Source organism: Leucopleurus acutus (genome assembly GCF_964270905.1).
Source record: "Leucopleurus acutus genome assembly, chromosome: 1".
Classification (NCBI taxonomy): domain Eukaryota; kingdom Metazoa; phylum Chordata; class Mammalia; order Artiodactyla; family Delphinidae; genus Leucopleurus; species Leucopleurus acutus.
In genome coordinates this window covers 32,258,471-32,280,344 of record NC_139142.1, presented here as the reverse complement: position 1 = coordinate 32,280,344, position 21,874 = coordinate 32,258,471, and the positions used below count along the sequence as shown (strand labels likewise).

The 21,874-nt window shown below is 39.4% G+C and overlaps 1 protein-coding gene across 1 annotated transcript; it reads right to left on the bottom strand.

Annotated features, from left to right (window-relative positions):
* Positions 1-7,638: 7,638 nt before the first annotated feature.
* Positions 7,639-21,558, bottom strand: ERH (ERH mRNA splicing and mitosis factor). The gene is made up of 4 exons (XM_082840175.1): positions 21,471-21,558; positions 17,758-17,845; positions 13,825-13,945; positions 7,639-8,425 (listed from the first exon to the last, which is right to left on the bottom strand). Exons 1-4 carry the CDS (start codon positions 21,471-21,473, stop codon positions 8,323-8,325), a joined length of 315 nt encoding a protein of 104 aa, XP_082696301.1. The 5' UTR covers positions 21,474-21,558; the 3' UTR covers positions 7,639-8,322.
* Positions 21,559-21,874: the final 316 nt, after the last annotated feature.

Here is a 21,874-nt window from a genome sequence, read left to right as displayed (position 1 = left end):
GTCCAGTGTCAGCCTAATGAGCCCTTCTGACTCCCAGCATGATTCTCCAGCGTCCCCGGTATGACAGCTTACACCCAGCCAGACTGGGGAAGATTATGCAGGCAGTCGAGAAAAGTTTGAAACTGGGTATTCAGAAAACACATTTGCCTTCCTCTAACAGGAACAATGTGTCAAATGCAAATACCCACACTCAGGCTGGGTGTAGCTGGCAGCTTTTTAAAAACTGGTGTTGGAAAGCTGTCAGAGGTGGGAAATGCCCCCTTTTAGATTGACACTCTGTGTCCACCCAGAAGCAGTCTAGGGAGATGGTTAAGCAAAGGTTGTTAAATTCCACCAGAATTTAGTTTGAAGGGCTGACTCTGTTTACATTCCTGAGCAAAGTCATTAACACGTGTCAGAAATGCAGCTTCAGTGGCTCCAAACATCCCAAGCTGCTCCTGGGCCTGCGGGAACGCCAGCCTGACACAGCATAGCTAGCTAGGCTTCCTTGTAAGCTCTTCCTGCCACGGTGGCCAAAATGTGCAGGGCAAAGCCTTCTTTTGTGACCCACATATGTCCTGCTTTAAGAATTCAGCATGCCCTCTTCTGAGCTCAGGTTTCGAGGAGGGAGCTGGGCAGGTGGAATGGAGTAGTGAACATGAGGTGCTGTAAATGGCCAAGCACTACACAGGGGTAAGGGACCAGTGCTCACTGCCAGCCTCACAAACGATCAGCATTACAGCTACCTATAGCCCACTAGCACAGTAGTGGCAAGATTGTAACTGTGCTATCAATTTTCTTTCAAGCATTTCATTATGAGAAATTTCAGGCATATAAAAAGGCAAAGAGATTAATGCCCATCTCCCAGTTTCAACAATTATTAAATTATGACTAACCTTATTTCTTCTACATCATTCCACTGGATTATTTTGAAAAAAATCATAGATATTACATCATTTTATCTGTAAATATTTCAGTACATGCTCCAAAAGATAACAATTAAAAAAAAAAAGCACAATACCATTATCAAACCTAAGGAACTTCACAACAATTCCTTAACACTGATGGAATCGTATACTAGTGAGCAAAGGGGGCTCCCACACTCCCATCTCCTTTACCCTTCATCCCTCAAGGAATAATGTGTCAAATGCAAAGGAACAAAAAAGGAAAAAGATCAAAGCAAAGCAAGATTGTGCCCACACTAGGATCATCACCAACATCTTAGCAACTCCAGTATGTTTAAAACATTTCTTGAAATAAGCTAAAAGAGAAGTTAAACAGCAGCCCTCACATTTTTATCAGACCTTTTGGCATTTCCCAGTGCTGCAAGGACAGCCCATTAGAGAACCAAGAAGTGCTGGGAGGTGAACCAGATTCTTTGGCTGGTCGGCTGCCATAGGGTCTCAGGCCTCTACTAAGGTACAGGGATAACTTCACGGTAACGTGAATTTTTTAGACTTCTTTCTGGAAGTATTGTTTTAATAACAGCATAAATATTTCTGGGGAATACATTTTGTTAAACTACACCATATATAGAGAGAGAAAAGTGCACAAAACTCTAGAAGTTTGTTTTGTAGTAACAGTTATTACTTACTGAGCTTTACATTTATCTTGAGGATTAAGTTAAACAGTAAAAATGGCACTAAAAATGGGACGTAAACAGCATGACAGCCATTAGGGCAGCTGGTCATGTAAGTGTTTACCATGTGAAATCATCTTTGTGGAAGAGCAGAGTGAGAGGGGCCTCTCCATGAGTGGCCTAGGTGGGAATCAGAACTAAGTGGGGAGATGTCTGTGCAGAGGGTAGCCAGGTGGTGGCTGTCAGAGCCCAGTGGGGCGAAGAATCTGTCCACGTGGGGAGCCTGAGTGACCGTCCTAGCCATGGGCTCTCAGGACAGCATGCTCCATGCTGATACCAACACCGGCTCAATGTTGGGTGGTCCCTTGAAGCACTGCTACAGAATCTTTTATACAAACTGCAGAATCCCCTATCTAAGATGGTCAGTTGCTGGAATTACTGGGCAATATTACAGAGATGGTCGCTGTTCATGTACAGGTCACATAGGCCTCAAATGCTCTGCTGTTTTAAGTAGTGACCATCAGCCTTTTACATGAAGGAAAGATGTAATTTCTCAAACCAAGTACTTGAATAGACCCAGAGGGCCTGGCTCAGAGAAGCCCCCAAATACTGGGGTATCAAGGCTTTCCATCTTAAATCCCTTAGCGTTGCATCAGGACCTCATGCTAAAGAGCATTTGCCTCATTAGTACCTGTACCTTCAAATCCTTTAGTAACACCCCGCTGAAGGGAGAATGAGGCTAACTCCCCTTCTGTCAGTACAACTGCCACTTCCCATTGGGATTTTTAAACTTTTTATCTATCTATCTATCTATCTAAATTTAGGCTGCGTCAGGCCTTAGTTGTGGCACACGGGATCTTTTGTTGCGGCATGCAAATGCTTAGTTGCGGCATGCGTGTGGGATCTAGTTTCCCAACCTGGGATTGAACCTGGACCCCCTGCATGGGGAGTGTAGAGTCTTACCCACTGGACCACCAGGGAAGTCCCTCCCACTGGGATTTGCTTAATCATTGGGAAGATCATTATGGTAATCCTTTCTGGAATTGCTTTGTAGGTGAAAGGAAGCGGGTGACCATGCTTCTAACAGGCTTCCGTGTTCACGGACAGTGTCAAGGACAAAGCAATCTCTGCAATCAATGGCCAGGACTTTGGAGAGAAGGGGCCCAGCATTGTCTGGTGCTCTTCAAACTGTTCATCCTGAAGCAGTACTAAAAGACTCAAAACATATTCTTTCCCTCAAAGACTAGGGGGCAATATAGTTGACCAAGCCTGGGTGGGTCTTGGAACAGAGTAGATACTCCACCACAAATGCTAGTAAGTGAAGGTAGGAGTTAGCATCACCATGGCAACCCCTCCAACCTCAGGCTTCCGAGGAAGAAACCATGATCTACCCCATATCTCTTAAATTACAATCCAGAGACCTTAAATTCAAACATCTGTTGACAAGGACACAGGGCCCATCTCAGTTACGTGATGTAATCAGTTCTCATTAGCCTTCTCTCTACTCTCCTGAAAAGCATAAAGTTACCTCTGGCACAGAAGAGGCTTTTAAACCAAGCTCTTCACAATATGCCTTAAGTTGAACATCCTGTAGAAGCGCTGAATTACAGAACAGAAAGGAGTGTGCTAGGTAAACTGACACAGGACCTCCAAATGTAGCTGAAGGGATTACTACTTTCTCCAAAGGTAAAATATCTTTCTTAGCTCAGGCTTACAAGTCAAACTATGTAGTGGAGGAGACAGGAAAGTGAATCACTAAGAAATTATCATCCTCTACGGTTTCTTTCACTGAAATTCCCCAGACCATCAACTAGCTTCTTCCAATCTCTCCATCTCCCAATTGTCCTCTTGATTTCAGTCTCTCAGCCCCTCCTTATCTCTTAGCCCATCTTTCACTTGCCTTTGTGTCTAGTCCAGAGCTCAGTTAGCCTTTTGATAGTATGCTTGTTACCTGTGATCCCTTGTCACCTTAACTCTCCCCTCCCCCACCCTAGAATTCCCTCCCATAACAATTTTATATTGTTTATTGTACTAAATTTATGCTCTTACCTACCCTCTACTAGATGGTGAGATTAATACTAAGATCATTCTTTGTTCACTTTTGTAGCTAATTATGTACTTCACAATGTTTAGTCAGATTCACTATTTACTATACATCTAATACACACCAGGCACTTTGCTATGTTATCTCCTGGAAAGCAGTGTGGTGTAGGTTATCTTGCCTCTCAACGTGTGGGCACCTGGAAGTTTGTTAAAAATGCAGAATGTCAAAGTCCACTGACCTAAATCTGCATTTTAGGTGCAGATTTAGGTGCAAGAGGTATGCAACATTCAGAATGAGAGGTAGTGCTAGCACATCAGAACCTCCCGAAAAGTTTTTCACTTCATATATTTTGAGTTCCATTATTGAGTGGCATATTTAAGATTATGTCTCTTGGTAAATTTACCCTTTTATGATTATACAACATCCCTCTTTATCCCTGGTAACATTCCTCATTATGAAGTCTGCTTTTGTCTGATACTGACATATAGGTCAGTTTCTTAAGCTTAGTGTTTGCATGGCATATTTTCCCCCCACCTTTTTACTTTTTTTTTTTTTTTTTTTGTGGTACGCGGGCCTCTCACTGTTGTGGCCTCTCCCGCTGCGAAGCACAGGCTCCGGACGCGCAGGCTCAGCGGCCATGGCACAAGGGCCCAGCCGCTCCGTGGCATGTGGGATCTTCCCGGAACGGGGCACGAACCCGCGTCCCCTGCATCGGCAGGCGGACTCTCAACCACTGCGCCACCAGGGAAGCCCCCCCCATCTTTTTACTTTTAACCTGTTTTTATACTTTTATATTTAAAGTGGGTTTAGCATATAGTTGTAGATCTAGCCTGACATTCCCAATCTTTAAATTTAAGGGTTAAGACTGTGGGACTCGAGGGACATTGTTCCAGCTAATGATTAAGAACTCTCCAGACAATAGGGGCTTCTTAGACAATGGGTGAATTTCCAGGATGTCCGGCCCCCTTCCGAGAAGGAGGGAGATAACAAAATGTAAAAAAGGTGTCTGTCAAAGACCAATCAGGCAGCTGGGGACAAGTTCCCTCTCTGGTCTGAGCCTAAGCCGGGACCAATCAGCAGGAGAACACAACCAAATCTATAATTTACATACGGGGAAGTGGGAACCTATAAAACTGACATATTCGCGCCCAGAAGGGTTCCTTCTTCGATCTCCTACGTGAGAACCAAGGAACCCCGGTGCACCGGCCTTCAATAAACCTCTTGCGTTTTGCATCGGCTTCCGACTCTTGTTGTTTCCTGGGCGAGTCGAAACTCCTAGGAGACCGCGCAGGTCTAACAAGACCATTTACATTTAATGTAATTACCAGTATGATGGGGTCTAAATCTACCATTTTGCTATTTGTTATCTATTTGACCACCTGTTGTTTCTTCTGGGGGTCCTGGAACAGAGTAGATACTCCACAACAAATGCATGTGGGTGAGAGGGAGTTAGCTTTACCATGGCAATCCCTCCAACCCCAGGCTTCCACATTATCCTGCCTTCTTTTGAACTGAGGGTTTCTTTTTTTTAAGTGATTGCAGTCAGGTTTACAGTATCTTTCACTTTTCACAGTACATCTTCAAATATTATACCACTTCATGTTGGTGTTAAAAATCTCTCAAGCATGTATTTCCATTTCGCCCTACTGTCCTTTACACAATTGTTGTTTAATTCTAGATGTTACAAACACACAGTACATCTTTAAACAGTAAATTATCTACTAGAAAACTTAAAAACGAGAAAAGTGTCTATTGTATTTGCCCACATATTTACCATTTCTGGTGCTTCTCATGTTGTTGTGTAGATCCAAGTTTGTTTTTATCTTCCTTCTGCCTGAGGAACTTCCTCTAACATTTCTTGTAGTACAAGTTTGCTAGCAACCAATTATCTCAGATTCTGTTTGTCTGAAGAATCTTTTATTTTGCCCTTTTTTTTGTATATGTCCAATGAATACAGAATTTTAGGTTGACAGTTTTTTCTCTTAGCATCAAAAAAATGTCATTCCATTCTTCTGGCTTGTATAGTTCCGGATGAGAATTCTACTGTCATTCTTACGTTTGTTCCTCTGTATGCAATCTGCGTTTTTCCTCTGGCTGCTAAGATTTTCTTTCTTTTTTTTTAACATCTTTATTGGAGTATAATTGCTTTACACTGTTGTTAGTTTGTTGTATAACAAAGTGAATCAGCTATATGTATACATATATCCCCATATCCCCTCCCTCTTGCGTCTCCCTCCCACCCTCCCTGTCCCACCCCTCTAGGTGGTCACAAAGCACCAAGCTGATCTCCCTGTGCTATGCGGCTGCTTCCCACTAGCTATCTATTTTACATTTGGTAGTGTGTATGTGTCAATGCTACTCTCTCACTTCATCCCAGCTTACCCTTCCCTCTCCCCGTGTCCTCAAGTCCATTCTCTACATCTGCATCTTTATTCTTGTCCTGTCCCTAGGTTCTTCATAACCATTTTTTTTTTAGATTCCATATTTATGTGTTAGCATACAGTATTTGTTTTTCTCTTTCTGACTTCCTTCACTCTGTATGACAGACTCTAGGTCCATCCATCCACCTCACTACAAATAACTCAATTTCGTTTCTTTTTATGGCTGAGTAATATTCCATTGTATAAATGTGCCACGTCTTCTTTATCCATTCATCTGTTGAGGGACACTTAGGTTGCTTCCATGTCCTGGTTATTGTAAATAGTGCTGCAATGAACAATGTGGTACATGACTTCTTGAATTATAGTTTTCTCAGGGTATATGCCCAGTAGTGGGATCACTGGGTCATATGGTAGTTCTATTTTTACTTTTTAAGGAACCTCCATACTGTTCTCCATAGTGGTTGTATCAATTTATATTCCGACCAACAGTGTTAGAGGGTTCCCTTTTCTCCACACCCTCTCCAGCATTTATTGTTTAGATTTTCTTTCTTTATCACTAGTTTTTAGTTATTTAATTATGATATGTGTGTGTTTTATTTATCATACTTAGGGTTAGTTGAGCTTTGTGAATCTGAGTTTAGAGTTGTCATCAAATTTGAAAATTTCTGGCATTATTTCTTCAACATTTTGTTCTCTCCACATCCTCCTTTTTCCTGAGACTCTCAATTATACATTTTAGACAATTTGTTATTATCTTACAGGTCACTGAAGCTTTTTTCCCCCGATTTCTTTCTATGCTTCAGTGTTTAAGTTTCTATTGCTCTAACTTCAAGTTCATCGCACTTTTATTCTGCAGTGTCTAATCTGTTGGGCTTTAAAAAAAATTCTTATTTATTTTTGGCTGTGTTGGGTCTTGGTTGCTGCGCGTGGGCTTTAACTAGTTGCAGCGAGCAGGGACTACTCTTTGCTGAGGTGCGCGGGCCTCTCATCGCGGTGGCTTCTCTTGTTGCAGAGCATGGGCTCTAGGTGCAAGGGCTTCAGAGTTGTGGTGCATGGGCTTAGCTGCTATGCAGCATGTGGGATCTTCCTGGACCAGGGCTCAAACCCATGTCCCCCACACTGGCAGGTGGATTCTTAACCACTGTGCCACCAGGGAAGCCCAATCTGACTTCCTTTTGGATCTATATTTTTTCCTGAGAACATTTTAGCTTTAAAAATTAGCTGATTCACAGTGAAATATTAACTAAAGCTACACATATAATTTCATTCTGCATAAAACAAGACAAAACAGTTAAAGCTCTAATGTGGAAGTGAGGGCGGGGACAAGGGAGATATGAGGCCAGTCATGAAGCCTCCGAAAAAACTGCCAATCTTATAGTGTGTAAAGATATTATTTGCTATTGGTGAAGTGTGATAATAGTAGAATCAGGGAATGTTCTCATATATGACTGGAGGTACAATATAGTGTATGTTCAAGTCACAATGTGACCACAATCTTTACAATAAAACCAAGATTATCTTGTACTTCTCTGTGGTCTTTCCCTCACCCTCATAGCTTCTATACAGGGGTGGTAATCAGCATTCAACTGCTGAAGGCTATGAGAAGGCACAAGGACCTTCCAGAAGAAGTACATCACCAAAGCTAAGGAATTAACCTGGCTGCTGCTGTAGATAAGCTATGTCCCCAGAAAGAGCTTCATAATGTTTGCATCAACAGTCCTTGGAGATACAACTGAGATTCACTTACAAGGATGGAAAATGAGGTAAATGAGGTATAGCTTCATATAAGCCACAGCAAAACAAATTCAGCACATATATAGGTTTTCTTCAAATTCACTGTGTAGCAGGCTACTGGTTTAGAAACTGATAATGCTTTGGCAAGAAAATCCAATTCAGTTGAGAGACAAAAAAAAAAAAAATCACTCAGGGGGAAAATATAACTAAAGGACATTTATTTGTTTCTCACTAAGACTTTGTCTTGAGGACATAACTAAGCCGCGTAACCACCCCCCACCCTAATTTGAAGAAGGGTTAGTACAGTGAATGTTATAAAGCAGATACGAACAGTCTGAAGGACTGGAACCAACATTAACTGACAAAAAACAACTTCCACCTAAATCATCATAAAAATGTTTAAGTAAAAAAAAAAAGGAGTGGAGAGAAGGGGGCAAAGGGGGTTTCAGATTGAACAAGATCCTATTTTATCTAATACATTCAATCCTGGCTAGAGTGTACCAAAATGGAAACAGGATTACTATAATACAAAACTTCTACTACAGCACACTGTACACACCTGTGTTCCAAGCCCACCCCCATCCCCCTAACGCTTCCAAACTCAACTATTTCCCGGCCTGTTGGGCCTGTCGACGAAGGAGCACGTAGATCTTCTCTTTAATCCAGTCTTTGTTATAAGGCTGGTATGTCTGGGTATCAGCTCGGTAACTGAGGAACAGAAAGGTAATAAGCAAAGTTACAATGGTCAATTACTGTCACGTTTTTAAAACCTGAAATCGTAACTGCCCAATGATGGCACAGATGTGCACATGTTCATACATGAACTTAATGAAAATGTAAAAGAGCGATTACATAACTGTTGAATTTTAAGCGATACGAAGTTTAGATCACCTAGTACTATCTTACAGCAGAAAAAGAAACCAAGGCCTAGAGATCTTAAGTTAAATGTGTAATGTTACACATCTACTTCTTGACAAAGTATGACCAGAAACCATGTGTTCTTTCTCCTACATAGTTACTATTTTTATCGTTCTTTTAGTGATTAAAAAACAAACATTGAACACTAATTCAAATTTGCTAAATTTACTTTGAATCAACTTAAAAAAAAAAACCTTTAACATGTTACTGCCACAAAGATTTCTTCCCTGAAAAGTATTAACAGGAGGAAATACTTTTATATACATCCAATATTTTAGGATTTGCTTTTTAATATAAACAATGCTAGAGGCTGGGAAGGGTCTGGAGTACAAGGAGTAGCATTAGCAATGAAGCTCCACTAGGATTCCAGGGTTTTGGGAGTACAAGGCATCGACTTAATAGCCAAATCACTCAAGGTATCTTTAGAGGACCCAAAAAACAGAAACATTCCAGCTGACCTACAACTGAAATCTAGCTGGTTAAGCAATAAATTCATTTTTTTGGAGTTAAAAAAAACTAAAGCTATAGTATAAAAAAAGCAGACAATAAGTAAGCAGAGATTGCACAAATACAAGGCACATCACAGTGTTTCAAAGTCATGTGCACCATCTGGTGGAAATATCGCATGGCATTCAAGAGAGGCGAAGGATACAACTTGCCTTAAAAAAAAAACAACAAAAAACCCTTAGGGATGCCCTAAAAAAATGAAATATCTAATTTATCAATTATTATTTCATTTACCCAGAAGCCTCATTTTTTAGCTTCTCAGCAAAAAATTATATACATAAATACAAATGATAGGAAATACCTATTAAGAAGTTGCCAACTGCTAGGTATTGCTTTAGGCACTCATCTGAATCAACTCACTTCATCCTGTTTACAACAGGATTGAGTGCCTAAAGCAATACCTAGCAGTTGAGTAGATAAAATTATTATCCTTTTTTTATAAAGGAGGAAACCAAGGCTCAAACAGTTCAGTAACTTATTAGCTAAGTGACTTCAGGCAAGGAGTGAAAGCTTAAACACTCCTGACCAGAGTCCTTACCGTGAACCACTAAGCTAGAAACCTATGACCCAATTTTTGAAGAAAAACAAACTCCAAAGTAGGAATGCCTTACACCATTATCATATTCTTTCCCTGAATGGCAAGGTCAGAATCTGGTTTATTAAAAATGCATAAGCTTTCTACTTTTACAAAACATTTGGCTTTTTACTAATGTCCTTTTGTTACAATGAGGAATACCCTAAAAAGTAAACCAATGTTCTTTGACTATCCTCTGTTCATACGTCCTAATTAAATAAGTGCTAATCTAGTCTACTCCAAGGTAGGGCAGAATAGACTACAATATTTATATTAACACTGGAACAGAAATAAAAAAGGAAAAGAATTTTTCAGAACTATAATATCTGGGTGGGACAGCCTTATTTAGATCATTCACCCCACCAAGATCACTTCAGAATCCATCAACTTGCATGCTATTTTCCAACGTAAGAAATAGTTAATAATGCCTTCTTTATGGAAAGCTGTATGTTGATGGCTGTTAACTGACACTTGAAAATGAGACAATTAAATGTTAAGTACATTAATAAAATCCTTAGCTGTTGGTACAGATAAATCATTTAGCCTAGTATTATGGTCAGTAAGTGCAGGTTTAGGGACTTCCCTGGCAGTCCAGTGGTTAAGACTCCACGCTCCCAATGCAGGGGGTGTGGGTTTGATCCCTGGTCAGGGAACTAAGATCCCACATGCCCTACAGCGTGGCCAAAAAAGAATAAAACTAAGTGCAGGTTTATGCAAGAACAGAAGCTGTGAATCTGAGCAGGGAAATCAGCTGAGGTCTTCACTGATATCAAGCTGTCTTCCTGATTAGGAAGGAGTACCTTCCTTATTACAATAACTAAGGATAAAAATGCCCCTCTGTCTCTAAGCAAACAAGAAAAGCCCTCATCTTCCGAAAGGCCAACAGGCTGTTATCTTAATCTTAAAAAAAGCCTATTTAAAAAAGAAAAAAAAATGAAAAAACAAAAAAACCCACCTTACAGATCATAGAACTGTGAAGAAATCTGTACTCTGATTTCAAATATATGAAATACAAATCCTTCATGAATAAATTTTACTATTAATGCATGGTCAGTTTGTTTTGGGTTTAATTATGTCAACAAAGTATCTTATTTATTCCATTCTTCCTCTACCGGTTTAAGAATAAATAATTAAAAATGTCTTGCCATTTAAACTTAATACAAGCAACGAGTACACAACAATTACAAACCAAAAATGAACTTAATTCTTGGTCTGAGGCCAATTCTTGGCCAAGTCACAATCCCTGATTAAGGAGAGGGGCAGGATGTGCTGTCATAGGAAATGCCATGGCAATAGGTGACCTCTTTGGAAGCAATTTTGGAAATCTTATTTCTCTGGAACATTCAAATAACAAAGTCATATGAGCAAAATGGTTCTAAATCCAAATTTGATTCTGAAAGTTTTCAAAGGCCAAAAGTTCAACATTAGAGATAGAAACATAAATAGCTACAGTTTACAGTTTTACAGTCAATTAAAAACTATAGATTACCATTAATCTCTCTTTTATACTATCTGAACTACTACAGCTTAGAAAGAATTATCTACAATAATTAAATAATTATTGTAATATATATAATTGTATATAATATATATAATTAAAGATGTATTTCCTCTGTTTTGCTTTAATAATGCAAGTATTAGAAATCGTATTATATATTGACGACATGTATTTTAACAACCAATATTTACTCAATACCAACTATGTGCCAAATACTATTCCAGGCACTGGGGATACAGCAGTGAACAAAAACAAAGCTCCCTGTTCTCAAATTCTAGAAAGTAAATAAACACATTACTGGTGATTTCATATCCACTAGATGATCCTGCCAACATCTGGGCCTCTCAGTTCCTTGAACTCCTCTCCTCCAATGATCTCATCCCCTGCCCTTCCTTGGCCAGATCCCTATACCTTCTCATTACCAGCAACTTCAATCTCCCAATTTCAAGCACCTCGTTCTCTGATCACTACTTCCCAATACGCCACCTTCAACAATCCTTTGACCCCACTGTGACCTGTAATTAATTGATCCTACCTGTCCCCACGCCATCCCAACCCCTACATGGTCATTCAGTCCTTTGCATTAATACTCCCTTGCATACATCCTCAACTGTTAGCAAAATCTCTGCTGATTCTCTACCTGTAGAGACTCACCTGTAACCATTCAGGTTAAGAGTGACTAGGAAAAACCTATTTATCACATGATTAATTTAACTTTAACTTCATTATCAAGTACCCTTAAACCACACATTCCCTAATCCCTTCACCCTCCTAGATAATTCCTTACCTCTTTTCACAAGCCTCCGACACCTCCTCCCTCACCCTTAATTTCAAATGGTGTCCTTCTTCCTATTTTCCTGAGGTAACTAAAACAATTAGAAAACAACTTCCCCAAGCTTCCACCATATCTGCCCATCCTTCCTACTTTACTATTAACGTACTGTCCAAGATCCTACCTAAAGCCATCAATTTTCCCCTCTCTACTATATCATCCCAACAGCCTGCAAACTTACCATTATTTCTCTCAGCTTAAAAACAAAATTAAAGGGAAAGAAAAAGTATTCCTTTCTCTAGCTATAACCCCATTTCTCTGCTCTGCTTCTGAGCTAAATTCTTCAAAAAAGTTGTCTGTGTTGGCTGCCTACAATTTCTCTCTTCTCATTAACTTAAACTCACTGGACTATATAAAGATTTTACTCCTGTCCCACTACCAAAACTGCTCTGGAAGTCACCAAAAACTTCCACACAGCTAAACCAAGAGTCAGTTCTCAGTCCTCATTAATTTGATCTACCAATAATGTGAAGTACTTTTGAGTTGGCTTCTAGGATATCACCCTCTCTGCCCCACCAAATTCATCTCCCTCCACTCTCCCCCTCACTTATTCTTCTGCAGCTTCACAGGGTTCCTTTTAACCTGATTTATTCACTGCTCAATCCCCAGTGCCTAGAACACACATGGTACATAGTTGGCACTTCATAAATATTTGTTAAATGAATATGTATGTGTCTCTTTCTGTGTGCGTCAGGCAATAAACAGATCAACTATAGTCATTACAAACCAACATAGCGTAATATATATAGCTCTATTGGCCTCAACAGTTTTCTGAGTTTTTATATTAAAATAATAAACACATTTCATTAAAGACCAGAACTGGATCACCTGAATGTTCTGAATGAGCAAAATGAAATGGCTATAAGTGAAACACAATGAAGAGATGCAGAAAACAAAACTCAAAAATTGCAAGGAAATGCTTATTTTCACCAGCAATCTTTGGTGAGACGGCAAGTCCAGGCTTGGCTCCAGTGGTGATCCAGGAAATGGCTCAGAGTAGGACCTATATGTTTTTCACCACTGAAAAATATTTTTTTCTTCTAGCAGTGTCTGGCATGTAATAAACCTTAAGGCATCTGGTGACTGAAGATCTCATTATAAGGTACTTCCATTTTCCCTTTTAAAATTAGCTGTACTTATACTCAGGCTCTTGTCCAAAAATGTTGAGGAGACTGAGTAAGTATTACAGACTCACTTGCTCCTTAGTTATAGTGGTGATAAGTAATTATCGAAATAAATTATAACAAGCATAATATGTTAGAAAAAAATTTTAATTTGACAAACCTCTGAGAATAGAAAACATAAGGGTCTATAAAAAAAAATCTCATTCTAACATGCCAAAATATACTTGATTAACACTGGGTGGAATTAAAATTAAATTCCATTTCAGTCCTATATATATTTACATTCTAAAAATAATGTCATGAAAACAGAATAATCTTAATTTTAATTCAAAGCCAACTGCTTTAGGATAAAGACTATAATGGGGGAAAAAAAACTAAGAAAAAGATTATTAAGTTTAAGGAACAAAGTTCTCAAAGTTGATGCATACTAACTGCACCAATTAGCAAAGTTCTTAAGACTTTCCTGTGCCTTTAGCTTTATGTTGACAACTTAATTTATGAGCCACATGCAGAAGAAATATTAATTAATACATAGTAAGCAAAACACAACGATCAGTGTCAGGCAGAGTGAGTTCCCAACACCATAAATCGCCTCAAACAAACAAACAAACAATAGAAAAGTACAATTTAAGAGATATGGTGGCTAATACTTACACAAGGCAGCTGAGGTCTGCCAGGTCATCAATGAAGTCAAATAACTGACTGATATCATAAGTGATAGAGGGGCTGTTGGGATTCATTCTCTTCAGATGTTCTTCATACATTTTACAAACACCTAAGAGGGAGGGGAAAACCAAGATCTTACAATTATATGAACTTTAGATATGAGTAGTGTCATATGCTAATATCATAATATTTATTTTTATCAAGTTGGGCTGGGAAAAGAACAGTAAGTTGATCACTTTTGTTTTCACTGTTGCCACTAGCAAATTTTTAAAAATTTTATAAATTCACCAGAATGTTGGTATTTTGTGCCTTAATAATAAAACTTTTTTTTTTTGGCTGCACCGCACACAGCTTGTGGCACTTAGTTCCCTGACCAGGGATCGAACCTGGGCCCCCTGCCGTGGAAGCGCAGTGTCCTAACCACTGGACCGCCGGGGAATTCCGACAGTGTGTGTCTTAGCAGGTTTTTCAACAAATAAATATGTTCTATCCTGTACATACAGGTCTTCATGTACCTCTAAATTGACTTCATAAATTTCCTAAGAAAAAGTAATATTCAACCACAGAGCTGTCAAAAGCTATCTTAGTAAGGGTTTTGTTTTTTTTTTAAGTTTTAGTTATTTTATTTATTTATTTATTTTTTGGTTGAGCCAGGTCTTAGTTGTGGCTTGCCAGCTCCTTGGTTGTGGCATGCGAACTCTTAGTTGTGGCATGCATGTGGGATCTAGTTCCCTAACCAGGGATCAAACCTGGGCCCCCTGCATTGGGAACATGGAGTCTTATCCACTGCGCCAACAGGGAAGTCCCTTAGTAAGGGTTTTTGATTGGTACTGGTACACACACTGTGATCAGAAACATCGCTCATAAGTTCCTGAATAGAAAGGGTGAAATGGAAAGGAAGTAAAAGGCTTTCACAATGAAGGAAATTTCATTGTAGCACTGACCCACAGTTACCATCATACTCAGCGATTAAAGACTGAATGCTTTCCCACTCAGATAAGAAGAACACTAGAATATCCGCTCTTGCCACTCTTATTCAACATTGTATTGGAGGTTCTAGTCAGGTTGATTTGGCAAGGAGAAGAAATAACAAGCATTCAGATTGGAAAGGAAGAAGTGTACCTATCTCTATTCACAAGTGACACGATCTTATATACAGAACATCTTAAGGAAACTACAAAGCACAAACTATTAGAACTAATAAATGAGTGCAGCAAGACTGCATGATATAAGATCAATATACAAAAATCAATATTTCTATATCCCAACAATCTGAAAATGAAATAAATAGCATCAAAAAAGAATTCTTATGAATAAATTTAATAAAAAAGATGCAAGACACACACTGAAAACTATAAAATGTCACTGAAAGTAAAGATTTAAATAAATGGAATGCTATCTCATGTTCATGGAACGGGTGACTCAGTATCAAGATGGTCATACTCCCCCAAATGATCTATAAATTTAATGCAATCCATATCAAAATCCGAGGTACCTTTGCAGAAACTGAGAAGCTGATCCTAAATTTGATACAGAAATACAGGGGTCCAGGATAGTCAACAATATTGAAAAAGAACAAAGTTGGAAGACTCACACTTCCTGATTCCAAAACTTACTACAAAACTACAGTAATCAAGACAGTGTGGTACTGCTTATGCATAAAGACAGGCACACAGATTAATGGAATAGAAGCAAGAGTCCACAAATAAACCCTCACATCTATGGTCAACTGCTTTTCGACAAGGAGACCAAGACAGTCCAATGGACAAAGAGTAGTTTTATTAACAAACGGTGCTAGGACAACTGTACATTCACATGCAGAAGAAAGAACCCGGACCATCTCACGCCGTGTATGAGATGGATGAGTGGGTGGAGCACAGGGGATATTTAGGGTAGTAAATGGTCATTACACATGTCAAAATCCACAGAATGTTCAAAGCAAACATTAACGTAAACTATAGACTTTAGTTATTAATGTATCAGTATTGATTCTACAATTGTAACAAACGTATCAAACTAATACAGGATATAAATAATAGGGAAAACGGGGAGGGGGTGGGAAGGAAGCAGGGGTATGATAGAACTGTACTTTCTAACCAATTTTCCTGTAAACCTGAAACTACTCTAAAAAAAATTAAATCTATTAATTTTAAAAAAGGGATGCGGGGAGGGAAAGCTCTGTATTCCAGAGGAATATTAACTACTATAACGAAGAAAAATAAGAAAGAAAATTATAATTTGGCAACCACCATGTGAGAACTGATTCCAGTATTTCCATTTTAACTTTTAAAATGGAAAATAAACCACCATTTCTAATTTTAAAAGAAAAGAAAAAAAAAAGAGCTATCAAGCCACAAAAAGACATGGAAGAACCTTAAATACATACTGCTAAGTGAAAAAAGCTAGTCTGAAAGGGGTACATATGGCAATGATTCCAATTCTACGACAAGGCAAAAACAATGGAGGCAGCAAGGAGACCAGTGGTTGCCAGGCAGCAGGGATGGGGTGAAGAGGGATGAACAGGTGGGGCACAGGGGATTTTTAGGACCGTGAGCCTATTTTATATGATACTCTAATGGTAGATACATGACATTCTGCATTTGGCAAAACCCACGGAACTGCATACCACAAAGAATGAACTCTAATGTAAACTATGGACTTTAATAATAATGTATCAATACTGGTTCATCAACTGTAACAAATGTAGCATACCAATGCAAGATTTATTAATAGGGGAAACTGGGGTTAGGGAGAAGTATATGGGAACTCTCTGTACTTCCTGTTCAATTTTTCTTTAAACCTAAAACTGCTCTAGAAATAAAGTGTATTCATTAAAAAGACAGTGTAGGTACAAAGTCTACCTTAATGGCAAGTAAGGATATCAGCAGAGGAAGGGACCTAAGAAAAGAACAAGAGCCTTGCTCTTCTAGAGCAGAATCTGATGGCAGGATCAGGAAAGCGTAGAAGCTGTCTCTAATTACTAGAAGTAACTTTTTTCCCCCCACAGGTCTACCCATTGTTGGTTTTAAATGAAGAGATCTTAAGTCTAACCCTGTTAGCTTCAGATAATCAACAAATTCAGGGACATGCCAGCAGCAAAAACACCGACTATAAAATCTTTATATGAAGTGAAGAATGTGCAGTTTGCTAGACAGGGCACAGGGTGGTTTACTTGATATAACGATTAAAGGTAAACATGAATCCAATTTGTGATGATCCAATCTATGTGCTCTCATCTAATGGTTTACTGAGGGCTGATACTTCCCTTCAGGGTGGTGCCAGCTAATCAAATGTACATGAAAGTATACTGATTTGGTTCCATTTGCCTTTATTCACCGAGCTAATTTTTTACTTTTTAACATTCTGATGGACCAGCTTTTAACATTTATTTGTTTAATAAGCAGACCATTAGGTTCTGTAGGCACTATTAGGTTCCTCGGGCCTGCCTTAACAACTCTATAGTGCTTGAGTTTAACCACAATATATAAGGAATACCTGTAAAATATTTACATAACACAGTAACAAAATAACATAACAAATAACAGAACATTTACATAACAATCAGAGGCTTGGGAAAGTCATTATATAATGAGCTTGATTAAAAAATGTAAAGTAATATCTGCAACAGAAAAAGACAGTATATATAATTTATATTTCAAATATTCAACAAATACAGTCCTAAGTATCTACTTTCCTTGCTCAAATTAACAATGCAAGAAATCTGGAGGAAAACACAAACTCAAGACACCTGAGAGCTGCAGCACCTACCACTCTCACCCTGGGCCAGCGTCAACAAGCTGGTGTGGACGCTAGCGTAGGAATGGGGAGTCTCTACAGCCCAGCCCCCCCGACCCCCCAACACCTCCCCACCCCCGAAAAAAACGCAAAGATTTCTACCCCTCGACTAGTGTTTAAACTTACCTTCCATGCATTCATTCACAGATTCGTAGTCAGCGTAAGTTCTGCCTTCTGGCCTCTTGGTAGGCTGTACCAGCAAAATGGTGTGAGACTGTGGAAAGAAAAGTGATTTCAATGTAAGTTTCCAACTCATATTTGAGAAATTCATAGTATGAGACAGAATCTCCATTCATGACAAATGATCACTGGTTATTAAAACACTATTAATCAGGGTGCTCCTTCTACAATACTTGTGCCTTTGCCCAAGTGTAGCACCAGAAGCTGGATTACCTTCTGTAGGGTCTCTCTTAGCCTCCCAGTCCTTAATGAGTGCTTTCTCAAACTTTTATTGCACTTACTGGCTGCAAGTACTCAGCATAAGCTACCCTGTACTGTTTTTTCTCTTTTGCACCTAACTTCCTAGCCAGATTATAAACCTGCTTAGGTGTTCTATCTCCATTGGTCACTTTCTAGCTCTAGCCCTATTAAGTCCCTAATAAAAACAGATATGGGCTGATGAAAGGAGAGAAAAAGGAAAACACTATAATGACTGCAAGCACTGCATCAATCTATGTTCTTTTTCTAACTTCAGCACAACAGTGAAGTCACATCTTATCCAGGGATTAGACTCAAACATTAAGGCGTAAGATAAATTGGCAATATAAAATTAGTATATATAGTTAACATTACCCTAGAAAATCCATTAAATTATTCACCTAGTAGATGACTCACCTTAAGGGGCTATGTATTTTTAAACTCTGGAATCACACAAAATAGCTAGAGGATCACATTGTAAGAGATGTGAATAGGCCTAAAGAACAGCAGATAGACTTTTATCTTCCATCTAACCCTCAATGGGGAGCATGTTTTTGTTAGTGGGTCTCTTTTAGGGTTTCTCAACCTTGGCACTACTACATTTGGGGCTGGAAGATTCCTTGTTGCAGAGGCTGTCCTGTGCATTGCATGATGTTCAGCAGTATCCCTGGTCTATTCCCACTAAATACCAGTAGTACCTGCACTCCCACCCTCTCCTGGCCAAGCTGTGACCACCAAAAATGCCCCCAGACACTGGTCTGTTGAGGGTACAACCCCTTCCAATTTTTTGCCAAGTGTGTAAGACTTATTAAATAAATTCAAGTATGATGTAACCTCACTGTAAACCCAATCCTAAATCAAACTATTCATATTTTTCTCTTCTCTTCTGCTGTACTATTATTTTTGGGTAAAAAACAAACAAACAAAATCTCCTAATTACAGGAACCAAACTGTTTTGAAATGATCAGAATTTTTAACCACCAACAATCTGCAACTGAAATAGCTGATGCCTAGACTTTCTGAATAATTACCCCAAAAATAGTACTTTGAACACAATATGAAAAACAAAAGAATTTATCGTACTCCTCCCTCCCCATCAAAAATGGAGTCATTCTGATTAAAAGTTTGAGGATTTGAAATAAAACAAAACTTGATGACAAGAGATGAAAACTAATTCTCACCTATAATGACCTGAACACAATCAAGGCCTTTCTTAAATAGTGAGTAAAAGCTAAATAAAGAAAGCAGCATATTAGATTACGTGTTATTTATAAGTTTTTGTAAGTCACCAGTAGTTTCAATAGGTCATATGTTGAGAAGAAAATTAATTTATAAACTACATTAGCATTCCTGCAAAAGGGCCTGCCCCATACACTAGCCATACCAGTTGCTACTATATTTTGTTCTTATTCTAATGCAAAATAAAGGATTAAGTCACTTAAAAGAGTAAAGATATGGGAATGGCTATACAGTATGCTTTTTATATCTACCCTTAAAGTGAACCTGAGCGAAGTTTACTGTTTTCAGTACTTACTGCCCAAAGACAAGGCTTAAAAATTAAGAACAAGAAATGACTAAATTTACAGAGCTGTAGTCAAAATGGTTATTATTCTTAAGTGACAGTGCCTTTCTGTCACCAGTTTAAGATCATAATACCTCTCAAACCAATTTTGGTCACTTTCTTCTTATTGGAGCCATTTTTGGAACCCTTTCGTTTTACTAAAAATCCAAATATATTTGCCCTATCAATTTTTTCCTTCTTCTGGACAGATTTGGTCCTGGCCTTCCTTACGGTACTCTTTCTCAGGGGAATGACCAGTTCCATATATATATATATATATATATATATATATATATATATATGCACACAGACACAGACACACACATACAAAACATAAGTACATATAGGCAAACATATATATATTTATATTTGCCACAATAGGGAGATAACACTGTGAAATCTAAATCAGAAAAATAAAATTTATGCAGGATTACCTTAATAAAATCCTTATTCTCTGATTACCAAGTGGCTTTGATTCACTCTAATGAATAGTTAATCTGGCTTTGTTAACTTTTTTAAAGTCTCACAAACATGAACCCTAAGAATAGTCATTCTACTGTTGCAGAAATACTACAGTACGTAACACTGGCTCTTTAGCTTCAAATGCTTCTCCCCAACTACCAAAAAAAAAAAAAAAAAAAGAAATCGAAGCTGGTATCTTCAGTAAAGCAAATGTACTTAAGACTTTTGAACCAATAATTGTTCCCTTTAAATACAAATTCCAATTTTTAATTCTACTTGACATAAGGAATTATCACTGATATTTGTTCAACGAGAATGGGTTGTTGATATTAACCGCTGTCATTTTCCCAGATTTTAATCTAAGCATTTTAATACAATACCAAATAGTGACATAAAAGGCACAGAAAGAAGGAAACTCAGAGATGAAATGACTTGCCCAAGGTCACATTGCCAGTTATAACAAAATAGGAACTGGAAACCCAGTCTTCTAATTCCTAGTCCTCTTTGGGAGATTATGTTGGGTCAAACATTGAAATTCAGAAAAGGACAACCTGAAAAAGTTCCTTGTTAACATTAGCTGCATAATCTGTTAATAACTGCAGCAACCAGAAAACGAAAATTGCAGTGTGGAAGTAACCATGACTCCTCAGAATCCCTATAAGCGTCTCCTTTTTGCGGATTACAAAATACACACACACAAGCAAAAAACAAAAAACCACAAACAACCCTTCCCACCCACTCCACTACCAACCCGGTCAGATTCTAAAGAACCTGGACCTTCAGCTGAACCCATCTTTCCTGCCTCCAGCCCCAAGAGAATATAAATAACGATAAGCACAGGATTAAGGGCTGAAAAAACAAAAAAAACCCCACACCAAACCAGGCCTCTGGAGGTCTTAGAGAAGAGTAAAAATATTACATATTTTCCCAAAAAAGCAGAGCACAGAAAAACAAAAGGGAATAGCCGAGAGAGCACGCTACAAAGCAAAGACGACCCCTCCTGGCCCACACGCTGGGTGCAGTAGACTCAATCTGTCAGCTTTGGGACAGGATTGTCAGACATCCCTCGGCCATTGTTCCCACAGGAAGCTAGAGAGTTTGGAGGGAAAGGGCACCCTCCCCATGCCTGCCTCTACCAAGCAGCAATCGGGAGAAAGCGCATCCTCCGCACCGCACGCCTTGCCCGAGCCAGCCGGCGGGCGCGCAACCGCAGGGCGGACCCTGGCTCCGGGGCCTACCGCCAGGCCCAGCGTCTCCGCGGCGGGAAGGGGAAGGGTCGACCCACACGCCGGAGGGCCGAGCAGCTGCATACTCGCGCTGGACTGGGTGGGGAGAAGAGGTAGGGGCTGGGGTCACCCTGGAGGCTGGGGGCTCGGGGAGCCGGTTAGGCCTTTCTCACCATCGCGCCAAACTCTCGCTGCCGCCGCTGCCGACTCCGCCGCCGACTCCGCTGCCGCACACGAGTTTAGCCGCAATGTATCCAACAGCCAATCCCCGCGAGAGGAGCCGCCGGAAGTCGTCAGAAGGACACCGCGAGAGAACCTTTCGGACCATAGAGACTAACATATTTCCGGCAGCTAGAGCAGATACTGACTCTGTTTCAGCCATCTTGGAAAAGGGCGACGAGACCCACGGGGAATGTATCGGAACTTGAAAAAATCATTTTTTTTTCCAAGATGCTGTCTTCCGTACTCTCGTTACTATGCATGAGGCTAAATTGATCACTGGTATAGAGAGTGATACAAGTCATCTTTCAATCGCCCCACTCAAAAATGGCGGCAGTATAAGAATCCCGGGGCATAG